Genomic DNA, 21,773 nt, shown 5'->3' with positions numbered 1-21,773 from the left:
TTGGCTTGTCCCTAGCACTTGAGCACCACTTCAACGGGGTGCCCTGCCTTTCTGCTCCTTTGCATGTGGTTCTTGCAAGCAGTCTCAGAGGAGAGAAGGAAAGGGGAGTGAGACAGAGAGCTGCTCTTTGGCTTTTCTGCAGAGGTGTTACACAAGTTTCAGAGAAAACATGAAAATAGAAACTTAAGCAAGTAGTCAATTAAAAAACAGTTTAATAAATTAAGACTGTCATGGTGTGTGTTAATGAGGAGGTTGGTATTGCCCACCTGTTGAGTGTTTAGTTACACGGCACAAAATTGTGCATACTGTGTGTTTGCCATGCTGCAGAGTATGGCAGGCATATACCTTTTTGGTTTTAATAATGTGCTGCTGATGAAATCATGCCAGATAAAAATGCCTGGCAAAATAAAGCAGATCAGTTAGGATTATCATACTTAATCATTTGGTTGGGGAGAGTAGAGAAACTATCCAGGAAAGAGATACTACTACCCCTTTATATTGAGATTTGTTATACAGCTGGAGATGAAATTGTTTTCCAGAAATACTAAATGGTGTTTGTCTTCTGAAAGAAGTACTTGCAATTCATTGAAGAGCTAATGCTGTTTACTAGTAACTGAAGTTAAGTGCTGTCAGACTATCATTGGTTTGCTGATTTTGATGAGCTTGAGATGCTATTCTAGAATTAACTATTCCTGATAAATACTTGAAAAATTAAACAGTTCTAGGAATGCATCTGAAATGTGTAAACTATTTTATATGCTGCAATTCCAGGGGAAGTACAATCGGATGTTCTGGTTATCAAAATGTGACTTAAAATGATAGATTTTATTTACTGTGTATCATTTGATGCTGAAATGCTTCACTTCACTCTGATCATTGGTAAGACTTGATACAGTAACTCCTGTGGTCCCATGATTATTTTGAAGTGTGATTTTATTTTTTTTGGTTGGTGTTAACAGAATACTCCCAGCCCATGGTTACACCAGCCCACCCCTGTGACCTCAGCTGACAGCCTTGGTTTACTGAGTCACATTCCTGTGCGACCGTCCAGTGCAGATCCCCTTCGGCCCCTAAAACTGACAACGCATTCCAGCCCACCATTGTCCAAAAGTATCATAGAGCATCACAAAGAGTAAGTTTGCTGTTTAACTGTGTGTGAGAAGGTACGTTTCAGCAACTGATGTTGTCTTCTAGCTTCATAGAATCATAGAAGGGTTTGGATCGGAAGGGACCTTTAGAGGTCATCTAGTCCAACCCCTTGCCATGGGCAGGGATACCTTCCATTAGACCCGCTGGCCACACTTCTTTTTGATGCAGCCCAGGTTGCGGTTGGCTTTCTGGGCTGCAAGTGCACATTGCCGGCTGATGTTGTGCTTCTCATCAACTAACACCCCCAAGTCCTTCTCTTCAGGGCTGCTCTCCAGCCATTCTCTGTCCAGCCTGTATTTGTGCTTGGGATTGCCCTGACCCACTTGCAGGACCTTGCACTTGGCTTGGTTGAACTGCATGAGGTTCGCATGGGCCCACCTCTCAAGCCTGTCCAGGTCCCTCTGGACGGCATCCCTTCCCTCCAGCGTGTCGACCGCGCCACACAGCTTGGTGTCATCGGCAAACTTGCTGAGGGTGCACTTCCTTTTAGTCTGTTTGTGAACGTGGGTGCCTGTGATAGAGAAAAGCTTGTCAGTGTGCTGCGAAACAGACTCTGCCCTGCTGACTTGGAATGGTACTTGAGTTCCTGAGTCATCTGAAGACTTTTGAAAATTGTACCTAATAGAAAGAAAAGTTTATTTTGTGTTAATAGATAACTTTGTTCGGAACATGGGAAGAAGGGTCTTCCGTTTAGCACGTTGCACTACATTCAGACTAACCTGTGTCTGCTTAACCTTTTTCAAACAGAGAGCTGGAGAGGAAAGCATTTATTGAACCTTTACGTTCTGTTACAACTGCACCAGTAAAGACGGAGCTAGAGCAAAGCAGAACGCAGACAGCGAAGGAGAGCCATATGCACAGACATTTTGCAGATCCAATGTTGAACCAACTGCCAAGGCCACCACAGGAGACTGGGGAGCGACTGAGCAAATACAAAGAAGAACACCGACGGATACTCCAAGAAAGTATTGAAGTTGCTCCTTTTACAGCTAAAATAAAGGCACTGGAGGGAGAGAGAGAGAACTATTCCAGGGTTACGTCCTTATCTTCAAGTCCCAAAAGCCATTCAGTAAAATATGACAAAGATGCTGAACGCTCTGTGTCAGAACTGTACAAAATGAAACATTCAGTTCCACAGAGTTTGCCACAAAGTAACTACTTCACCACCTTGTCTAACAGTGTAGTAAATGAACCGCCAAGATCCTACCCATCAAAGGAAGCTTCAAGTGCATATATTGATAAGCAGACTAATTGTGCTTCGACAGCAGCTAGTCCCCAGTCTCTCCCCTCTTACATTTCTTCTCTTTCAAAACCTCCACCTTTGATTAAGCACCAGCCAGAGAGCGAAGGCTCTGCAAGCAAGATACCTGAGCAGCTTTCACAGTCAGTGCAGTCTCACTCTGTAAATTCTTTTAGAAGCGACAGCAGGAGCCCTACGCAGTTGACAGTCTCATCTTCAAATACACTCCGGAGCATGCCTGCCTTGCATAGAGCCCCCGTGTTTCACCCCCCTGTGCACCAGAACCTGGAGAAGAAGGAAAGCAGCTATAGCAGCCTTTCACCTCCAACTCTAACTCCCGTTCAACCTGTTAATGCTGGTGGTGGCAAAATACAGGAGTTGCAGAAACCACCAACTTTAGTACCTGAGCCTAAGGAAGCTCAGGCTGTTTACAAGGGCACTTCTGAACAGAATTTATCAGAGGTATGGAAGTCCAGTAATGCCCCAAATAACGAAAAAGTGGATTGGCACGTAGAAAGAATGAGTGGAAAGTCACAGTCCGCTACAGCATCTGTTATTGTGCGTCCTCCTTCTAGCACGAAATACGATAGCGTACCAGTAATGCAGTCTGCTTCCAAAGATCGAGTTAGTGAGAGATCTTCAGCTGTGACAAATCAAGCAGATTGCCTGAAAACAGCGGAAGCCAGGGAGACTGGAAGAATCATTCTGCCAAATATGAACTCAGACAGTGCTCGCACACAGTATGAAAAGAAATTTCCAGCTGTCTCGCAAGGCAGCATTCCGCGTGCTGTCACCCCTACCACAACTATGATCTGCAGTACCAAAACGGATGTCACCGCATCAGCAGCAACAACTACCAGCGTGTCGAGCTGGGGTAGTTCAGAAGTGACTTACTCCTTATCGAACACGGTCTTGGCCTGTGCGCCGCTGGAGTGTACGGCCTCGAGAGCCGCAAGTCAGGCGGTGGCACAGGCCCAGGAATGCAAGGTCAGCACTCCAGCTCCGGTTACACCCGCCGCTGGCAAGACAGGCGGTGGTGCTCAGCCCAGCTCGGGATTCTCCACCTCTACCGACTTTGTCCATTTGAAAAAGCACAAGGCAGCCTTGGCTGCAGCTCAGTTTAAAAGTAGTAACACCAGTGAGACTGAGTCCAACTCTGTGAAAAATCAGACATTTTCAACCTCTCTCTCCCTAGACAGCACTATCGTCTGTAATACAATAAACAAAGCGAACTCTGTAGGCAGTGGGCAAACTTCCCAGACGAGTCAGCCAAACTACCACACTAAACTGAAAAAGGCTTGGCTAACAAGACATTCGGAGGAAGATAAAAACACTAATAAAAAAGAGAATTCAGGGAACAGTGTCTCAGAAATTATTAAGCCATGTACTGTCAATTTAATAGCTTCTACATCAAATGATTTGCAAAATAACATAGACAGTAAAATCTTGGCAGATAAGTTTGCAAAGGAAGATAAGCACCCTAGGAGAAAAGCAAAACGAACTTATGAGTCTGGCTCTGAAAGCGGAGACTCTGATGAAAGCGAGAGCAAGTCAGAGCAAAGGACTAAACGGCAGCCCAAGCCAACTTACAAAAAGAAACAAAATGATTTGCAGAAAAAAAAGGGTGATACGGAGGAAGAAGTAAAACCGAATGGTGTTCTTAGCAGGAGTGCCAAAGAAAAAAGCAAGCTGAAGTTACAGAGCGGCGGTAACAGCAGTGAGTATATTAATCTGATTTGGAAGAGACAGACTAATGTGAAGTCTCACAGTGTTAATCCTGGAGGGTTTATCATGCACGACAGCTGGGAAAGGAGTTAAAAAGTATGCTTGTGTAAATGAGTAGGCCCAGATTTATCTGTCTTGAGGCCATTTGAAATATCCTGGTTTAAGAAATTCAGCATTTTGTATATATGTGTTAACAAACTGGTTCTTGGCCTAAAAATAAGCAGTAAACAAACTGGTTTATGCTATCCATCAGAATTCAACAGACTGGTGCATGTAGTTGTGCGACTTGTATTGATTTCTTTTTCTTTTTAAAAAAGACCTAATGCGTTTATTTTTAGAGCACTACTGGAGGGAGGGATTCTCTATTGTTGAACTTTATTTCATCCTTTGATCAGGAAGCCTGAGGCAGTTCCTTGAGAGCCTGATGCCACTCTGTTATGATTTGGTTAATTTAATGAAAGGTTTGAGGGAGAGTCATTTCACACTCCTAACTAGCATGTGTATTACATGGTGTTAACATCCCTCTTGTTTAAGGAATAAAGAAATTTAGGGAAATACAAATTTCAATTTAAATGTAATTCTGTAGCATGTAACAGATTGTAGCTAGATTTATCTGAAAAGAGAAACTGGTCCGCCAACATGAGGGATCTTATTAACTTACCATATTTTTTATCCCAATTTATTCTTCTCCAAGGACTATTCTTTTGTCTTTGTTCTGGTTGAGCATGAGAAAGTCTACCATTAGATTACTTTTTGCAAGAATTTTTAAGTACAGGTAGTAAGAAAAGGAGTACTGCTCCCTGTAATTACATTTTCTGGCTTTACACTGCCTAGTGTTATAAAGTTACTCTTCTGGTATCTGAGAGTACTTGATCCCTAAGTTGCACTGGGTGCTGGGAAGTGTTGCAGTCTGGCTGAGGTATTCTGGCTTAGGTCCAGTGATAGTAGTAGTACTTTTTTTTTTCCACCAGCTAAAGGGAAGATCAAGGAGAACGTGCTATAGTCTTCTTGGTTTCACTTCTTAAAGTAAACTGTAAATATATACATGTAACATGTTAGGTCTTTATGACCTTCTGTATTGTTGCAAAATATTTCTTTTGTGGGTTTGTTGCAGAGGGATTGCTTACCCCAAAGTTAAGAGAAAACTTCTTGTTTTGGCTAGCGGTACCGCAGTATAAAAGTGGTATATGATAATATATTATGGAACTGTTTTGTGAAACTTAGGTTGGGAAATGGGTAGGAGTTGGTATTACGTTCTGTTGTGAGTCACACAGCCTGTGTCCTGCACATGAACAGATCGGGCCTGTCCTGTGGTAGCAGCTTCTTGTGCTTGCCATCTCAAAATCTTAATGGGCCTGAGGTCTTTCTGTCCATTTCTCCTACTTGACCCATTAAATAGATGAGCGTTTCTGATATTCCTGTCAGTTTATCTTGGGGCAGCTTTGCTAGAGTTTCTGAAAGCGCGCTGGTCAGAGATTTTCTTACAAAAAGGACTTTCCACAAAGATTTATACAAAAACATAGTCAACCTTGAGAAGCTTTCAGGAAAGAAGAGGTTCCCATGGGATGATTGCCTGGGCTCCCCATAGGTGGCTGAAGGTAACTGTGCTTCAGGATCTGGGGCTCAGTGGCAGTTACACAACGTGGGTAGTATCTGGATACTGCCAGGGTTGAAGACTGCTTTGTCCAGATTCCGTTTTGGGAAGCGCCGGGAGCCTGTGTGCTACCCAGAGAGCTCAGAGCTCCAGGCTACAATGCTTGCTCCTGCAAAGCAAGGCATTTTACAGTCCTTCAAGCATTGGGGGTCTTCTGAGTCCCTGCCCCCCAGAGCTTGAAGTCCAGCAGCTCCCAGATGACACCCAGGATCTCTGGTTCCAAGGCAGAAAACATTGTTTTGGATTAGCAAACCTGTACTTCGGCCTTTTCTGCTCTCACGTTTTAATCCAATTACCATTGTGCTTCTTGGGTGAGTTGGGAGTGGATTTTGTAGGCCGTGAACTGAGGCAGTCTGTCACTTGCAAAGTTTGCACAAGTCATTTCTGGCAAAATGCCGATCTGAACCCAGGTACCAAGTCCAAAGGTAGCACCCTGACCTCTCTGTCATCCTACATCGGATCCCTGTTTAAGGGACATGAACTTTCAAGAGTAGTGGTAGATGAAATGACAGAAACTTCTATCTACCTGCACATAAAACTGGTGCCGCTTTTAAAAGTCATTAAAATTAAAGACTGGTTAAATAACAACAGGGTTCAGTTTCAAAATGTATATGTGAAAATTGCACATTTTTCCTCAATAGATTTGCTCCTCGTGTTACTCAGCATCAGGTCTGCTGACTTTCGTATCGAAAATAGAATTGTACTGCTCAGCCTTGCAAAGCCAACAAACTTGACAGAGAGTAAATAGATTCTGTTCTTCCTTAGGCTGGATATTTTACATTAAGTTCAGATGAGTTACATGTGAACGGAGCTGGTCTTCCGTAATCATATCTTGTACCCTCAGCAAAAATAAATTTTGAAGGAGTAGGAATTATTTTTTTTTTTTTTAAGCTCTCCTTTCGTTCATTAAATTGTTGCCTTTTTTGCATGCGTCTTCACTTGAAACAAAATTCAAACCTTTCTTTCTTGGGATATTGTATTTCTTTGCTTGTTTTGTAAGAATGAGATTCTGGATACAGTTTTAGTGGAATATTTGGTGATACACCTAATATAAGAGAAAATACAGTGTCCTGGGTATTCCTAGTAGCTCAGCAGGTAGTTAACTGTGCTCCTGCCTGTATGAGTCTAATTGGTAGCTTTGCCTTTTAAACTTTGGTGCTGACAGAGGGACAAGAAACATGTTATGCACATAACAAATGTATTTTCAGAAATGTTGAATGCTGACTGGTCTGACTGGGTTCAGCAAATAAGGGCTGCTAGTACCTCATCTGAAACTCCCTTACTTTTGCAGCTGGTATACCTCGCTCAGTGTTAAAAGACTGGCGCAAAGTAAAGAAGCTGAAGCAAACGGGAGAGTCCTTTTTGCAGGATGATTCTTGCTCTGAAATAGGACCAAATTTGCAAAAATGCAGAGAATGTAGGTTAATAAGAAGTAAGAAAGGAGAAGAACCAACTCACTCACCAGTATTTTGTAGATTTTACTACTTTCGGCGGTAAGTACAGCCATTTTCCTGATAATGTGATGTTTTAACTTTTTAAAATAATACTGACAAAGGCCTTGCATGCTTGAAAGCTTGTCTGATTTTTCTGGCTCAGTCAGTCTGCCTGATAAAAGACACCAGCTAATTTAACAGTATTTACATTTGTATTTCTTACTTCTTTTGTGGATTGACTTCATTGCTGTTTAAAGCTTTATAGCAAAGACATCAGAACAGCTGCCCAGTGTACCTTAGGCAAGCAGAAAATACAGCACATCACCATTACACAGGTGTCTTGACATTTGAAGTGGGATTTTCAAAAGGCAAGCTTCAGTTATTCTGGAAAAGTTGTACAACCGCAGCGTTGCACTTACTTGCAATTGTTCTTATGCCAGTATACAGTGGGAATGCTGCTCAATGTTTTCTGGGAATTCTCTGAGGACAGAGGAGTTGTGACCTCCTTTTTCACTATTAATGGCCAGTCAAGGAAAACTCACAAGTCGGGAAGAAAAATTCCCAGGACGCAGCGTAGCGTATGTGGTGCAGGCAGCACAGCTATCGAGACAGAACAAAACAGCTTTAGTTATGCGTGGGCTGTGTTGTCAGTACATACCCAACTCATTTTGGACAGGAAATTGTTCCCTAGATTGGGTTTAATTTTTTATAATGAAGCTTTTGTTACAAGACTTGGTAGTCCTACAGGAATCATTTCAAGGTTGGGCTTGGAATATCTTCTGTGTATGAATATTTGCTTCCTAATGTGACGGTGTCGGAATCTTGGGGCTTTTTTCTCCTGTGTAAAGGAGAGAACATCAGTGATAAAGTTTTGCCAACATTTTAAAACACAGTCATAGAATTTAAAAATTTGAATGTTTTTACCGTATTGTGGTAAATTTTACAGCAGTTTAATAATTTTCACGGTGTTTAGACATTAGGGCTTGAATTGTAAATTAAGTTTGCACTACTGCTGGAAGTCATTGTAACTGAAAATTCATCATTTCTTCCTGTTCATTAAATATATATCTAAATATAGTTTTTGATACTTAGTGCTGAATTCAGGATTATTTTACTAGCATTGCTGTAAAAATTCTTTAACTACTATAATAGTTGCATATGTATAATGAATTATCCTGTATTATGCAACATGCCATAATTAATTGTTACTGCTTAAAAATAGGCTAAATATAGCCAGGGTTAGTGGAATGATATTGGGTAGCATAACAGGAAAGCCTATAGTTGTTTTAAAGGTCAGAAATTAGGGGACACAAAAATGCTATCTTGTATTGGTGATTTGTTTTGCCTAGAAGGACTTGAATACGGTGGTTTTTGAGTATGAGAGCAGTAGGATAGAAAGTTACATAAAATGAGTCAGACTGAGTGTTGTCACAGACACTCCAAAAATTATAGGTGATGAATAAGTGGAACCAAAATTTGGCCAAAAAAAAAAAAAAAAGAAATTTTCCTGTCTGCAGTTTTAAAGCAGTAATAAATGAGAGAGAATGATGAGTAAACTGAACGCAATAAGTGCCCAAAAAGTTAGTTTTAAAGCTTCCTTACTGTTCATTTTTAAACCATTTTTGGCAGTAGGTTTTATTTTTAAATTAAAAATGTGACAGGATGCTAAAGAAGGTAAAACTTACTTGTTGTAAGACATAGGCAGTAAGGTAAATTAGCAAGTAAACTGTAAGTCACAGAATATGATGATGTATGCAGTTAAACCTGTTTTCATTTTTTTTTCATTTTTAGGTTATCTTTTAGTAAGAATGGAGTGGTTAGGATAGATGGTTTCTCCTCTCCTGATCAATATGATGATGAAGCACTAAGTTTATGGACGCATGAAAACTATGAGGATGATGAATTGGACCTAGAAACTTCTAAATACATTCTAGATATCATAGGTGATAAATTTTGTCAGTTGGTAACATCTGAGAAAACAGCCATGTCCTGGGTGAAAAAAGACGGTAAGGAAGTCTCAAATGCTTTCAAGTGTTCTGCAGTTATACTCGAGTGTTTGCGTTCATCATGACCCAGTTCTTCCTTTCGAGTAGCTCGCTTCACCGGACTGTCGTGTAGGATTTTCATAGGCTATTTTGTAAGAGTATATCGGGAAGGAGCAGGGACCTTGCTCAGCGGGCCAGCCCGTTCCCCCTCCCTGGGCTGGCGGCTGTGCTGAGCCGGGGCCGGGGCCAGGGCCAGGCTGCTGTTGGCATTGGAGCAGCCTCAGTTCCCAGCTTGGCCTCCAGCTCTCCAGCCAGAGTGGCCAGCTCCAAGCCAAGGCCCGCAGTGAGCCAGGTAGCGACTCCTGCCAACAGACGTGTTTCTGACGTGTCTCCTTCCCAAAACAAAGGAGACTAACGCGACAGCATGGGCCCCGTGGAGCATGTGCTAACACCGTTGCCTCCTCCCCACCAAAGCCACAGTGAGTCTGTCCTTCTGGTCCATGGCAGATGGGCACAGGCTGGAAACAGGCTGCTGGCTCCACTAATTCCAGGCAATAGGAGGAGGAGGTGGGACAGGAAGCAGAAGTACTAGCCAGGTCTCCAGGACAGGCACCTCCCTCCCCTCCTGCTGACTTCAACCGTCCACCTCACCAACTTGGCTGCCCTTGAGATTAAGCACGTCCCATAGGCAGTCAGGTGAAAAACCAAGCCCTCTTCACTGCATGGGGCTAAAAATACATATTAAAGAAGTTCTTCGTACTTGCAGCCAACTCATATTGAGCAGGAGTATTCTCTCTGTATTACTTCAGTCTGTGTTTTTTGGATGCTTTAATTTCTTTATAGTATATTGATGATAGCTTTGATGGGGATGCCGTGTAATGCAACTAAGGGGGTAGATGTTGATGGTCTGTTTATGAAGGATCACTTTCCTCTCCCCACACCCACTTGGGTCTGAGGAGAAAATTACAAATGCTTCATCTATAGAGACTATTCATTCTGTGCTTTGCATTTAAATTTCAGTCCTTTTATTCTGCTTATTTTGTATTTCAGCCAAAATTGCATGGAAGAGAGCAGTGAGAGGAGTCCGTGAGATGTGTGATGCATGTGAAGCCACATTATTTAACATTCATTGGGTCTGCCAAAAATGTGGATTTGTGGTCTGCCTAGATTGTTACAAGGCAAAGGAAAGAAAAAGTTCTAGAGGTCAGTTCTTTATGAACTAGAGTATTGTATAGGCTGTTTATTCTCATTTGTTGTAGAGCTGCTCATCCAATAGTGTAACTGCCTTTCTCTAAAGTGTTAAATTACTGTTTGGTGTTTTGGTTTCTCTTTGATCTTTTTTGCCTCGTTTTTTGTCGGTAGATGTAGAATCAGTCATTCAGAAAGCAATTGCTGTGAGGACTTTTTTAGATCTTTGCCTGCTTTTCAGTCTTTTTGTGTGGATTGTCTTGGATTGCTTGCGCCTCGCCCCTCAAGGTTAAATCTTCAGCTGTGGGACTGGCACTCCATTACACCTCCCTGCTTTATGGTAACTCATTGCTGCTAAGACTTGCTTTGAACTTGAGAGTCCTTTCTGGAGTCCTCCCTTCAGAAGTACATGGTTTGTCATATTGACTTAACAGCCTACGTTTTTTATTATAAAAAAGAAAGAGATGCTACATAAAGTACTTTTCTCTATTTAAAATGAGTGTTTCACAATGCAGCAGCCTACACACGTACTTGGTTTAATCTAATTCCTGTGCTTTAATGGCAACGTCTAGTTTAGTCTGTCGTGAAGTATAACAGGACTGACTTGCAAAACCTGTGATTTCTGAGTGACCCAGCCCAGTTGCAATTGAAAGGGGGAATGGCTTGGAAGATTGATCTGGTGATTCAGCCCTCGCCTGTGACATTGGTGCTCAGGCTGCTTGTTGGAAAGGGCTGCCTTCCCCTGGGTGGCAGGCATTGTGCCCTGCACAGTCCTGTGGTCAAACACTGCGCCAGGAACCGGTTCAATAAAAATGCTGTTTTGAAAAGCATTTCCATGTTTGTCATAGCAGCATAATGTCACAGATGTGAAGTGTTAGTAAAATAAATTTTAACTGTTAGATGGCAAGTTTTTGTTAAATGGAGGGACTCGTCCACTTTGTCCTTGGCTTGCAGGGAGAGGCCTCCTATGCTGCGGTTATAGGATGTTCCCAGAGACTTCCATCAAAGCCTGAAGTTTCTAGGGAACTAATGTCGGTGTTTTCCAACGCTCCAACAGTCGTTAGTGCTTTAATGCCAGAGGCTGCTTCAGCAGCTCTTAACTGGCATAAGTCTATGTGTGCGCATGTGTGTGCATCCATCTGACGTGGCTTGGGATATACGCCGAACATTATTTACCCTAGTGGGAACATGCAGTCAGAGGCTTTTTATAGTGTGTGTGTTAACCAGCCAGGAAAGTTTTAGTAAAATGTCTTCAAAGCTTAAAAAAGCAGTGTACAGAAGCAGGCTTCTTTTCAGTCTTCTAACAGGGAAGACTTTCTCCTTACTGTTCATCACAACATTATATGTAAAAGCAGAAGTGTAACAGCTTCCCTCTCTGCTGCTTTATTTCTAATGATGCTATAGGATTTGTGTGAACTGTATCTCTCCTTTGGCACTCTCTTACAAAGTTCAGAACCACCCACCCATCTCTATATAATAGCACTTTATATTACACCATTTTTCCTGGAACTAGGAGTTGTTTTTACAGTTGCTAAATGTAACAGAAAATACACTGGTTTCCCCCTGCTTCAGCAGGAACATTAGAGGTACAAATATTCCATATTCAGATGTTTATTAATGACTTCTCTCGTTACTACATGAATGAATGAACGAATGTGCATCCTTTGTTACCTTCAGACAGTTCATGGCACCATCAAGTGGAACACCATGTTAATGCATTTCAGTGATAAAATATTTTAAGTAGATATATGCTATTTTTTGGGGGTTTTGATTTGATTTATGTTTGTGACCAGTTATCTATTTCCATGTTTTAGGAGTTACAAAAACTACAAAATAGCTAACAAATATAATATTTATCTGAAAGGAACATTTGGTACATTGTGTACTTATTTAAAGCATTATTTTCTTACACTATAATGTGCTAAATGCTTCCTGTAGCGTACTTCTTAGTTTACATTGCTAGAGCTGAGCAAATTAGCAAAAAGATTTGAAGTGTCTGTTAAGACTAGCAGTTCAGTGGATAGGATATGAGACTGGGGCTTGAGAGAGAAATTGCATTCCTATTTCTACCCCAAAATCACATAGCAGATCAGTGACCAGTTGCTTGGCCAGACATTTTTTGCTCTTAGTCTTCCTCTGTCTTGTCTTTATGCTGTCTATTTTTCAGACAGTCTTCCTGAAACTTTATAGAAAGCCTCTCTCTCCTACCAGTTAGGCCCTCTCTGCTGCCACAGCAATTTTCAACCAGTACGTACAGACTGCTTTCATGGTTGCTTTAATCTGACATAAATCCATGATGCAACTTCCCTCTTCTTTGTGCCATCTGTAACATCGGTGCAGCTGCATGGTAGGCCAAATCAGAGAATTGACTTGGTTAAAAGTTCATCTTTTTGGCTTGTTTGACTCTCTGCTTGAAGACAGCCGCTTTCAATTGGAGCATGGATCGTGTCAAATTAGATTAACCGTACAATCGCAGCCTAATTATGTCTCTCTCCCATATTACAGTTCATCAGGAGAGTCTCACTGCCTCAATAGCAACTGTAAAGGATTTCAGCTTATGCTAAATTGGCAACTCGCTAAATGTAATAAAGGGAATATATTTTGAAGCTTTGAGGTTGTTGGCAGGGGTCTGTGTTACAGATGCAGCTATTTCAGATTTCAGAATTGTTGAAAGTCTTTGTTCTTTTCTTTATTGTGAAAAGTAGCTGTTGTATGCAAATCTGTCACGCGGGATACCAGGACAGAAGATGGACAGTATGTGTAAAAAACTGTTTCTAACTAAAACAAATCTGAAAACTGTTAGTTAGCTCTGTCTGTGCACCACTGTGAGTAAAGTAAAACAATTGGCGATGTTATTTTGCAGATAAGGAGTTATACGCCTGGATGAAGTGTGTGAAGGGACAGCCTCATGATCACAAACACCTGATGCCAACACAGATTATTCCAGGCTCTGGTAAGACCACCTGCAAACAAGCAGGATGTGTTTTTTCTCAGGTCTTTTTGTGAAGAGAGGCCAGAGTTGTTTAATGAAACTTCTCGTTTTCCATTTAAAAACCTGCGAATTGTGTCAAATCATTGCAGGAAGGCAAGTGATTCTGGGCAGTTAACAGCAAGGGGCACAGATGATAAAAAGAGAAAGAGGAGTATGCTGACAGATACCTGAAGGGATTTTGGGGACAGGCAGTGAAGAAATTCACTGCTTATTGTAACTTTTTTGTACCTTTTCAGAGCACAATAAAATACCCAGAATGTACTTAATAAATCTGACCTTAGCTGTTAAAAGAAAATCTTAGAATAGTACTGCTGAAGAGCATAACGTGGCAACAGATTTTTGGGGATTTGTTTTTCACTGTTTTCTGTCCCACCCACACACCCAAAAAAGAAAAGATTCATACGTGGTTTTGGTCAGACATCTGAGTGAGCATCTTAAAGCAAAATGCAGTGAAGGAGCTTGTGATAAATTAAAAACTAAGCAGTAATCCTAAACACAGCTAAATTCAGATTTTTTTTCTTACAACCAAGTTTTGCGAATGAGTGCGGTTAGGTGTGGTTGTTTTTAGTGCAACTTGTGATCTCTGGCAGCGTTGATGCAGAGCAGAGAAGAAAAAACTCAAATGTGCTCTTAAACATGTTAAGTAAATTCCCAAGTTATTTTAAGCTGGAAATACAGACTCAGTCATTATTTTATGGGTTGTTGCATGTTAGTTCAGGTAGAAACAAAGGTTGGTTAAATTCCATAATAAATTCAAATTGTGACATTCCCCAGAACAGGTTCCAGACTGAAACTGGTTTTAATTTTAAATTGTGAAGTGAACCACTCATCTGGAAGCAGCACAGTGAAGACTGCCTACATAACCTCAGTTTTGTTCTTCTGTGCGTACCCATTACCAAACAGCCTTAAATTACATGATCACATACTAATTTTTTTGTCAAGACGTGGCTCACTTCAGTCGGTAGTTTGACGGTTTTATTAAATGAAGCAATGATGCACCCGTTGAACAATGAGAAGTAAATAATGAATGACTGGCTTGCTTGATGTGTGCCATGCAATGGGAGTGCAGAGTGAAGGTTAGATTATTCAGTAGAGTAGTGTGCAATTATTTAATTAAAGACCTTGTCTCTTTCTGCACAAGCTTTAAGGAAAACTGGACAGACTTCTTATAGTATTTTTGAGTGTTAAGTTTAGCATTTTTAATAGTTTAAGTTTTAAAAAGGTTTGGAGATAGTGTTATAGCATCACTGTGTGTATTTGTTAAGAGGGTCACGAAATGATTGAGAGCTGCTGATGGTTTTATTCTTAATTGTCTTCTAGTTTTGACAGACCTTCTAGATGCTATGCACAGTATTAGAGAAAAATTTGAAATTAAATCCCATTGTCAGTGTACCAGCAAGCAGAGCACACAAGCTGGCAAGCTCCCTGCAATGAATGGTGTGTCTCAGGTGAGTCTAAAATGCGTGTACACATCGCAGCTTGTTGATGCTTATATTTGAATACTACCAGTTGCATTTTAATTTGTATATATGATGGTTAAATGCTAGCCTTGTCTTCGAAATACATTAAGGCAAAGTTAAATGCTTAAAAATAAATTTGTTCTTTACAGGTTTTGCAGAATGTCCTCAACCACAGTAATAAAATTTCTCTGTGCATGCCTGAGTCTCAACAGCAGAATACTCCCCAGAAGTCTGAGACAAATGGTAATACAAGTCCTAGAAGTGATGTAAGCACAGACAGCAAGTTAACACCGCCTGAATCCCAGTCACCGCTGCACTGGTTAGCTGATCTTGCAGAGCAGAAAGCCAGAGAAGAAAAGAAAGGTACATGTTTGAAATTGTCATATGGTGTTTGTGACTTTGGGGGCACCAGTGATACATAATTGAATTAATTAGGAGAAATTCACACAGTTTTCTGTTCAACAAAAAGAAAACATGATGTTCTCTTGCCCCTTAATTTTAATCTTGAAACTGCAATGTCTTCTCCTGGTGGCATCAGAATCTGTTACCAGAAGAGCCACTAGCGGAATGCGTGTGTAATGTGGCAGTATTTCCAGCTACAGCATCTCTCATTTGTGACAGGTCACGGTCACACTGTTTGACTGCATTTTGAAGGATCTGGTTTATCCTCTGGTGTGTTTCCAGGTGAATAAAGTGCTAGTGCTACAGTGTATTACCACCACTATTAAATGCAGGATACTGGTGCTGTTCCTATGTCTGCATCGTGATACAAAAGTATAAACTTTCAATTACTATTTTTTGTTGTAGAGAACAAAGAATGCCCTTCTGGAAAACATTCAAAGGAAGATAAGGACCAGGATAATTTGGAGTCCCAGAACTGTAAAAGCTCCCCTCCTGCCTCCCAGAACAACGAGCAGGGCTCAACCTTACGAGATCTATTAACTACAACAGCAGGCAAACTGCGTCTAGGTTCTACAGATGCTGGTATTGCTTTTGCTCCAGTTTACTCTACAGGAACAGCAGTAAGTGTTTACAAGATGCACATTTTTTTATAGCAGGATTTGAAAATCTCTATCGTTTGTTTTGATAGGTTGTAGTTAGAGCAGTCTGATAGCTGTAGTGCTTTAAATACTTGTTTATAATTAGAACTTTATATGTACATACGCATTTGCATTAACATTTTATTTATTTGTGTATATATATGGTGATAATTGATACATACTGTGAAGAAAATGCTCATGAAGTTAGATAAAGCTTTAACTTGACAAAATAAAGGAAGATTCCAATATATTGAGTTTTGTAATAACTATATTTCTAACTTTTTCCATGTAAGTGCAGTTTTCTAAAAAGGAAGTAGGTAACTTCACGCTTCCAGTTGGTAACAAAATGTTGTCAATCTCCTGCAAAAGGTATTATATTATCTTTATTTGCTTTTGCGTTGTTTAAGCATAACATTTGTTTGTTTTCTAATAGAGTGGCAAGAGTGGAAGGACTATGCCAAACATTCTTGATGATATAATTGCTTCAGTAGTAGAAAACAAGATTCCACCAAATAGAGCACCAAAGATAAATGTAAAATCTGAAATAAAAGATGAGCCAAAGGACGACAAAAAATGTGTTCAGGATGACTGCAGTAAACTGTACAGTGATATTCAGTATTCATGGATCTGTGATAAGCATGTTTTGTGGCTCAGAGACCATAAAAACAACAACAACGGGAAGCTCTTCAAGGAGTGCTGGAGACAAGGAAGGGTAGGTAGTGAGCTGTTTGTCTGTGAAGTGGCCTCAGTGTGAACTCTGGGGGAGTTGTGTTAAAGGACAAATTTCCTAATTCCATGTTTGATAATGTATTGTTAGCAGTGGGCAAAAGCTTGTCAGTTGTATCCCACATATGAACCTTGTGGGGTTTAAACTTCAGTTAACTGCTAATAATAAATACTGTTGCAGAGACCCAAATTTCAAAAAGCTGTGTGTATGACAACTTGGGTATGGCTGCTGTTGGAGGAAGTGTTAAGAGCTCGGTAGGGCCAATGCCTTCAGCATGTGTTTCAGATGCATTTGTACTCCAGTTTAATTTAAGGAGGTGTTTACTTCCAAAAGCATAACTATTGATTTTTTTATTATACTTTATTTTTTTACAGCCTGTTCTAGTGTCCGGTATGCATAAGAAAATGAACTTCAGCCTGTGGAAAGCTGAGTCAATTAGTCTAGATTTTGGAAACCAGCAAGCTGATATCTTGAATTGCAAAGACAGTATTATTTCAAACACCAATGTCAAGGAGTTCTGGGATGGTTTTGAAGATGTTTCAAGTACGTTACTTTAAATGTATTATTCCATTGATTCTGAACACTGTCAATTCTTGAAACAGCAGTTAAAAAATATTCTTATGGATCTTGAGGCTTTGAAGAAACTTTGATTTAAAAAGAAAGCTCTAGGTAGTCTGTTTCCAGAGAACATGATGGAAACTTGCCTTCTGTACCTTTGCAGAATTAAAAGATATACTAATACAATAGTTAGGTTTGACTAGGAAACCAGACAAATGTCATTGTTCCTTAACTAGTTGAGTTTGTTTTGTATCCTTCTTGAGCCTTGAAATTAATTATCTCCTGTTCCATGGATGAAATCTGTATAGACAAGTTGAGAGTTCTGTTATATGTTTTAGTTGAATAATGTAAACCACCTACAGTGTATTAGTTTTTAGTATTTTCTATTTTACTTGCAGAACGGCAGAAAATAAAAAATGGGGAAACAGCTCTATTAAAACTGAAAGACTGGCCTTCTGGTGAAGATTTCAAGGCTATGATGCCAGCAAGGTATTTGAGTTCAATATTAGATATTCTTAAGTCAATCTCCGTGTTGTTTTTTTCTCTCTGTGTAATGATGCAAATTCAGTTACATTCTTCCTCCTTTTCTCCTCCAGATATGAGGACTTATTAAAAAGTTTACCCTTGCCTGAATACTGTAGTCCAGAAGGAAAGCTAAACTTGGCTTCTCATCTGCCAGGATTTTTTGTCCGTCCAGATTTGGGACCCAGACTGTGCAGTGCCTATGGTGAGTATGCTCTAGAAATGCAGCAGTTACCTCTTCCCTTAAAAGTGTAGAATATTACACCTTATAATGCTTGCTAGAAAGCTGAGCTTGCTTGGAGGATAATTGTTCACTGAAGGTACAAGAAATACTTTACCGACTTGCATATTGACAATACGTCCACCTCAGGCATGAGAGAGTTTATTTGCTTCTGCATTTCTTTCTTTCCTTGTGCTATTATAATCTGAAGCATATAAATGGTTAGCTACTTCTACACAAAGAGAGGTCCTGTTTTTAATACTGCCACGTGACAAAATACTTCATGAAGTATTATTGTGTTCATAATTCTGGTCATAAATAAATCTAAGCATTTTTCTCAGAATTTGTACTGTATATCTTACACTCAAAAACCTGTTTAAAAAAGGTTGTTTCCTTCCAACTTTTTACAGCTGTTCCTTCTTTTGCAAACAAATTTCTTCAATTCTTGTCTACAAATTGGTGTAATGGGACAAGAAATTAGTTATAATTTGTGTCATGATGGCTTTGGTTTAAAAAGTTCTCCAGATGTCCTTTGAAGTAAACATATTAATGATAGTGATCGAGGCATAGGCCTGAAGAACTGAATCATTAATGACACTTTTATGTAATACTGCTGCAAGTCTTAGTGTTCTGAAATGTCCTTTTGAGTTAAGCATGTATGTTTTCACTTCTTAAAACTAAAAATTTTCCTCTTTGTCTGGGGATTTCTTTTGGTTAAGAACTCTGCTGACATTCAGGCATAAAAGCGACACATTTGATTTGATAACCTTGTGTATTCGTTGTACTTGTAACCTGCCCTCAAAAAGCTGAAAGGCTGGGAAGGAACGTAGTCGTCAGGAAATATCTTTGACTATTCTGCTGAAATGTGTTTTGTTCTGACACAACTGCTATGTAGGGACAGTTACCTGGGCTAAGAGATATCTCAAGGTCTTTGTTAAAAAGTAACATTTGTGTATCTCAGTATTTTCACATTAAAGCCTGTCGGTACAGAAATGTCTTTCTGCGACGCTCGGTGTACTTTTAGAAGTTTCTTCCCAGTTAGCTGTTGCACTGAAGGTGAATTTGCTGTTTCTTGAAGGTGAAGATGCAATACAACAAATCTTAATTTTCCCTTGTAACATAGGTGTGGCTGCGACTAAAGACCATGATATAGGAACCACAAATCTCCATATTGAAGTTTCTGATGTTGTGAACATCCTTGTTTACGTTGGCATAGCGAAAGGAAATGGAGTACTTTCCAAATCAGGTAAAGGGAAGCTTGTTGTAAGAAGCGTAGATGGGCTGAATGGATGGTCCTCCACTTGTAAAATCAACATTGTTCTTTTGAAGTGACGGAAAGATGTCCATAACTACTTGCTTAAACCTGCAAGATTCTTTGTCTCAAGAATTTGCACACACATTAATTCTGCATAAAATGCACCGCAGCCCATGAATTATGAAATAATATTTCAAACTCTTTTCACTTCTTTTGCCATTACCTATAATTGATGTACCATTCCTGCGCTGGGGCTGGCAGAGCTAATGAAAGTGCAAGATGAAGGATTTTCTCTGGAAGCTGTGGTAGTTCTAACAATTATGTCAGGATGATGTATTTGCCAAACCTTCTGTTTATTCTGCTCTCTCTGGATGCACTGTGTTCGCTCTATTGAATTTGGACCGTAATGTAATTTTTCAACATCGGAGAGCTTAAATTGGTGTATGTTAGTCCTCTGTATGAGGTTTATTGCTTATGTGAAACAGTCTTTAAATCACTGGAATAGGTTTGTTTGTTTTCCCCTTTTTCTTTTGTCCTCTCATTCCATAATCAACAAATGTAGATTTTGGGTGTGACTAGTAGGGCTGCAGTAAGGTTTGCTGTTCTTTATTTGCCTTGTTTTCACTTGCTTATGCGCTGAGTTAATAGCAGCAAAACTTCAGTGTATTAGGAAAGCTCTAGCTTCTTGACGAGCTGCTGCAGAACAGCATGCAAAACACTGAATTTGCTGACTGCAGGAAAACTCCTTTTTCATCTTTTAATTTTGTGGTGCTAGCCCTGCTTGTTTATTTCAGGTAGGAGAACGTGTTCTATCAAATTTAAGAGATGTAAAAATTTTAAAAAATAAAGGTATTTGTGGCATTCATGTTCTAGCAACTAATTACAAACACTGAAAAAGAGTCACCTGGGGGCTTCTGTTGTATTCAGCAAGATTCTATCTGCTCAGTCTCAACAAGAAATTCAAAAAGAAGGTGTTTAGTTTCAATTTTTCCTCTGTCTCACTTCTAAAGAACATTTTTGTTGAATCTTAGGAGTTTTGAAGAAGTTTGAAGAGGAAGATTTGGATGACCTTTTAAGGAAGCGGTTGAAAGATTCAAGTGAATTACCTGGTGCTTTATGGCACATTTATGCTGGCAAAGACGCTGACAAGATAAGGGAGTTTCTGCAAAAGGTTAGATTTATAATACATATTTTATAAATGTAATCTAAGTAACCGGTAAATCAAAGGGGGCTGGCAAAAACCACAAATCCCACCCCTATGCTTAGGGAAGATGGAAGAAGTAAAATCCTTTCCTTTCTAGCACATAAAATAAATTATAATTGACCTGCTACATCAGTCAACAAATAAAATATATAACATAATACGTACTCACCTCTTAAGAGTTACAGGTAGCTCGCAGAGTCTGAAGGCTCAGGAGGGCATGGAGATCTGTTCTAGTCCTTCTCCAAAGCAAAGGATAATTTAATTTTTTTAATATTGGCATTTGTAGGATAATATTTTTCTGTCGCAAATCCATTCTAGCGTTATCAGATGCAGAAGTTTTTGTGAATTGTCCCATGCAAAAATCCCTGACCTTGTAACCCAGCAGCCACCGATCTTTGTAAGGACTGTGTCACATCAGAGCATGCCTTGGCTCTTAGTGAAGATGAAAGCAGTGGAGGATAATGTACTTAGGAGCAGCAAACTTCTTCAGCTTTAGCTATGGGGCAGATCTTCCTTCGGCAGCATGTGATGGATAAGTTAGAGCCACATCAGAACCTTTCAGGTTGTTACTTACCACATAGGATGAATGTCCACCACTGGGCCATTGATAGTCATCAATGGCATTAAATTTAGAGGTACCATCTTGGAAGCAGTTTTCTGTGCCCTGTCTTTAGCATGTTTTCGTGTTCTAGAAGGCGGTCTTGACAGATGACATAGAAATATCAAAATATCACTGAAGTGGTTGCTTGAGGAAAAGAAATCTTCGCTCTGTTCTACTGTGGGGGAAAAAAATCAAACGAGTTTTAACCAGCTAAACCAAAGGGGTCTGTAAACAGGCTGGAGGCCAAGGTCTGTGCTGTGAGCAGGAAGAGCCGAAGAAATTCAGCAGTAAAGGTTCTCTTGGACAATAAGGCAGTGTTTCAGTCCCAGGGCAGCTGTCCTCTGGTGACTCAAATGCTTGTTCTTTGGCAAGCTGAACTGTGGGGAAAAATGAGCACTAGTAAACAAAATACAGCTGATTCCAGGAGGTTATGAATTATACATCTTGGCTTTTCTATTCATTCAAAAAGTAGGTGCTCATAAAGGAGATGGTGGCTCTTCAGTGTGGAAAAGAGTTGTGAACAAAATGATGAATGCAAGGGAATAAGTAGACAATGAGTATTAATTTGCGTTTCTTCTTTCAAAGCAATTAAGAGATGTTGTGAAACTCTTTGAGCAGCAGGTTTAAAACAGAAGCGCTTAAGATGCTGTGTAATAAAGTATGTAATTTTCTGCCATAGCTTGCCATAGTACCCAAAATTAATTGTGTACTGCCTTGTATTTTTGGTGAGGTGTTATTTTTGAAATACTGAACGGGAGATTAATTGCTGACTAGACCTTGGGACCTCTTTCCTTATAAGAAATTGAAGTTTCAGTACCTC

At 40.0% G+C, this 21,773-nt stretch overlaps 1 protein-coding gene across 3 annotated transcripts in view; it reads left to right on the top strand.

Annotated features, from left to right (window-relative positions):
* Nucleotides 1-21,773, top strand: part of JMJD1C (jumonji domain containing 1C) — a 166,657-nt gene that overhangs the window by 136,728 nt on the left and 8,156 nt on the right. For 2 of the 3 annotated variants that reach the window (XM_074154804.1, XM_074154805.1), the window contains 15 exons: nucleotides 960-1,132; nucleotides 1,897-4,103; nucleotides 7,060-7,261; nucleotides 8,993-9,207; nucleotides 10,237-10,389; nucleotides 13,238-13,327; nucleotides 14,687-14,814; nucleotides 14,976-15,189; nucleotides 15,634-15,848; nucleotides 16,300-16,578; nucleotides 16,968-17,136; nucleotides 17,550-17,640; nucleotides 17,748-17,878; nucleotides 19,017-19,139; nucleotides 20,180-20,319. In XM_074154804.1, the coding sequence (XP_074010905.1) occupies nucleotides 960-1,132; nucleotides 1,897-4,103; nucleotides 7,060-7,261; nucleotides 8,993-9,207; nucleotides 10,237-10,389; nucleotides 13,238-13,327; nucleotides 14,687-14,814; nucleotides 14,976-15,189; nucleotides 15,634-15,848; nucleotides 16,300-16,578; nucleotides 16,968-17,136; nucleotides 17,550-17,640; nucleotides 17,748-17,878; nucleotides 19,017-19,139; nucleotides 20,180-20,319 (4,530 nt within the window). Of the gene's footprint in view, nucleotides 1-959; nucleotides 1,133-1,896; nucleotides 4,107-7,059; nucleotides 7,262-8,992; nucleotides 9,208-10,236; nucleotides 10,390-13,237; nucleotides 13,328-14,686; nucleotides 14,815-14,975; nucleotides 15,190-15,633; nucleotides 15,849-16,299; nucleotides 16,579-16,967; nucleotides 17,137-17,549; nucleotides 17,641-17,747; nucleotides 17,879-19,016; nucleotides 19,140-20,179; nucleotides 20,320-21,773 lie in introns of all 3 variants that reach the window. The other variant, XM_074154803.1, reaches the window with a different exon arrangement.

The sequence above is a fragment of the Numenius arquata genome, chromosome 10 (assembly GCF_964106895.1).
Source record: "Numenius arquata chromosome 10, bNumArq3.hap1.1, whole genome shotgun sequence".
NCBI lineage: Eukaryota > Metazoa > Chordata > Aves > Charadriiformes > Scolopacidae > Numenius > Numenius arquata.
This window is presented reverse-complemented; position numbering and strand designations above follow the sequence as displayed.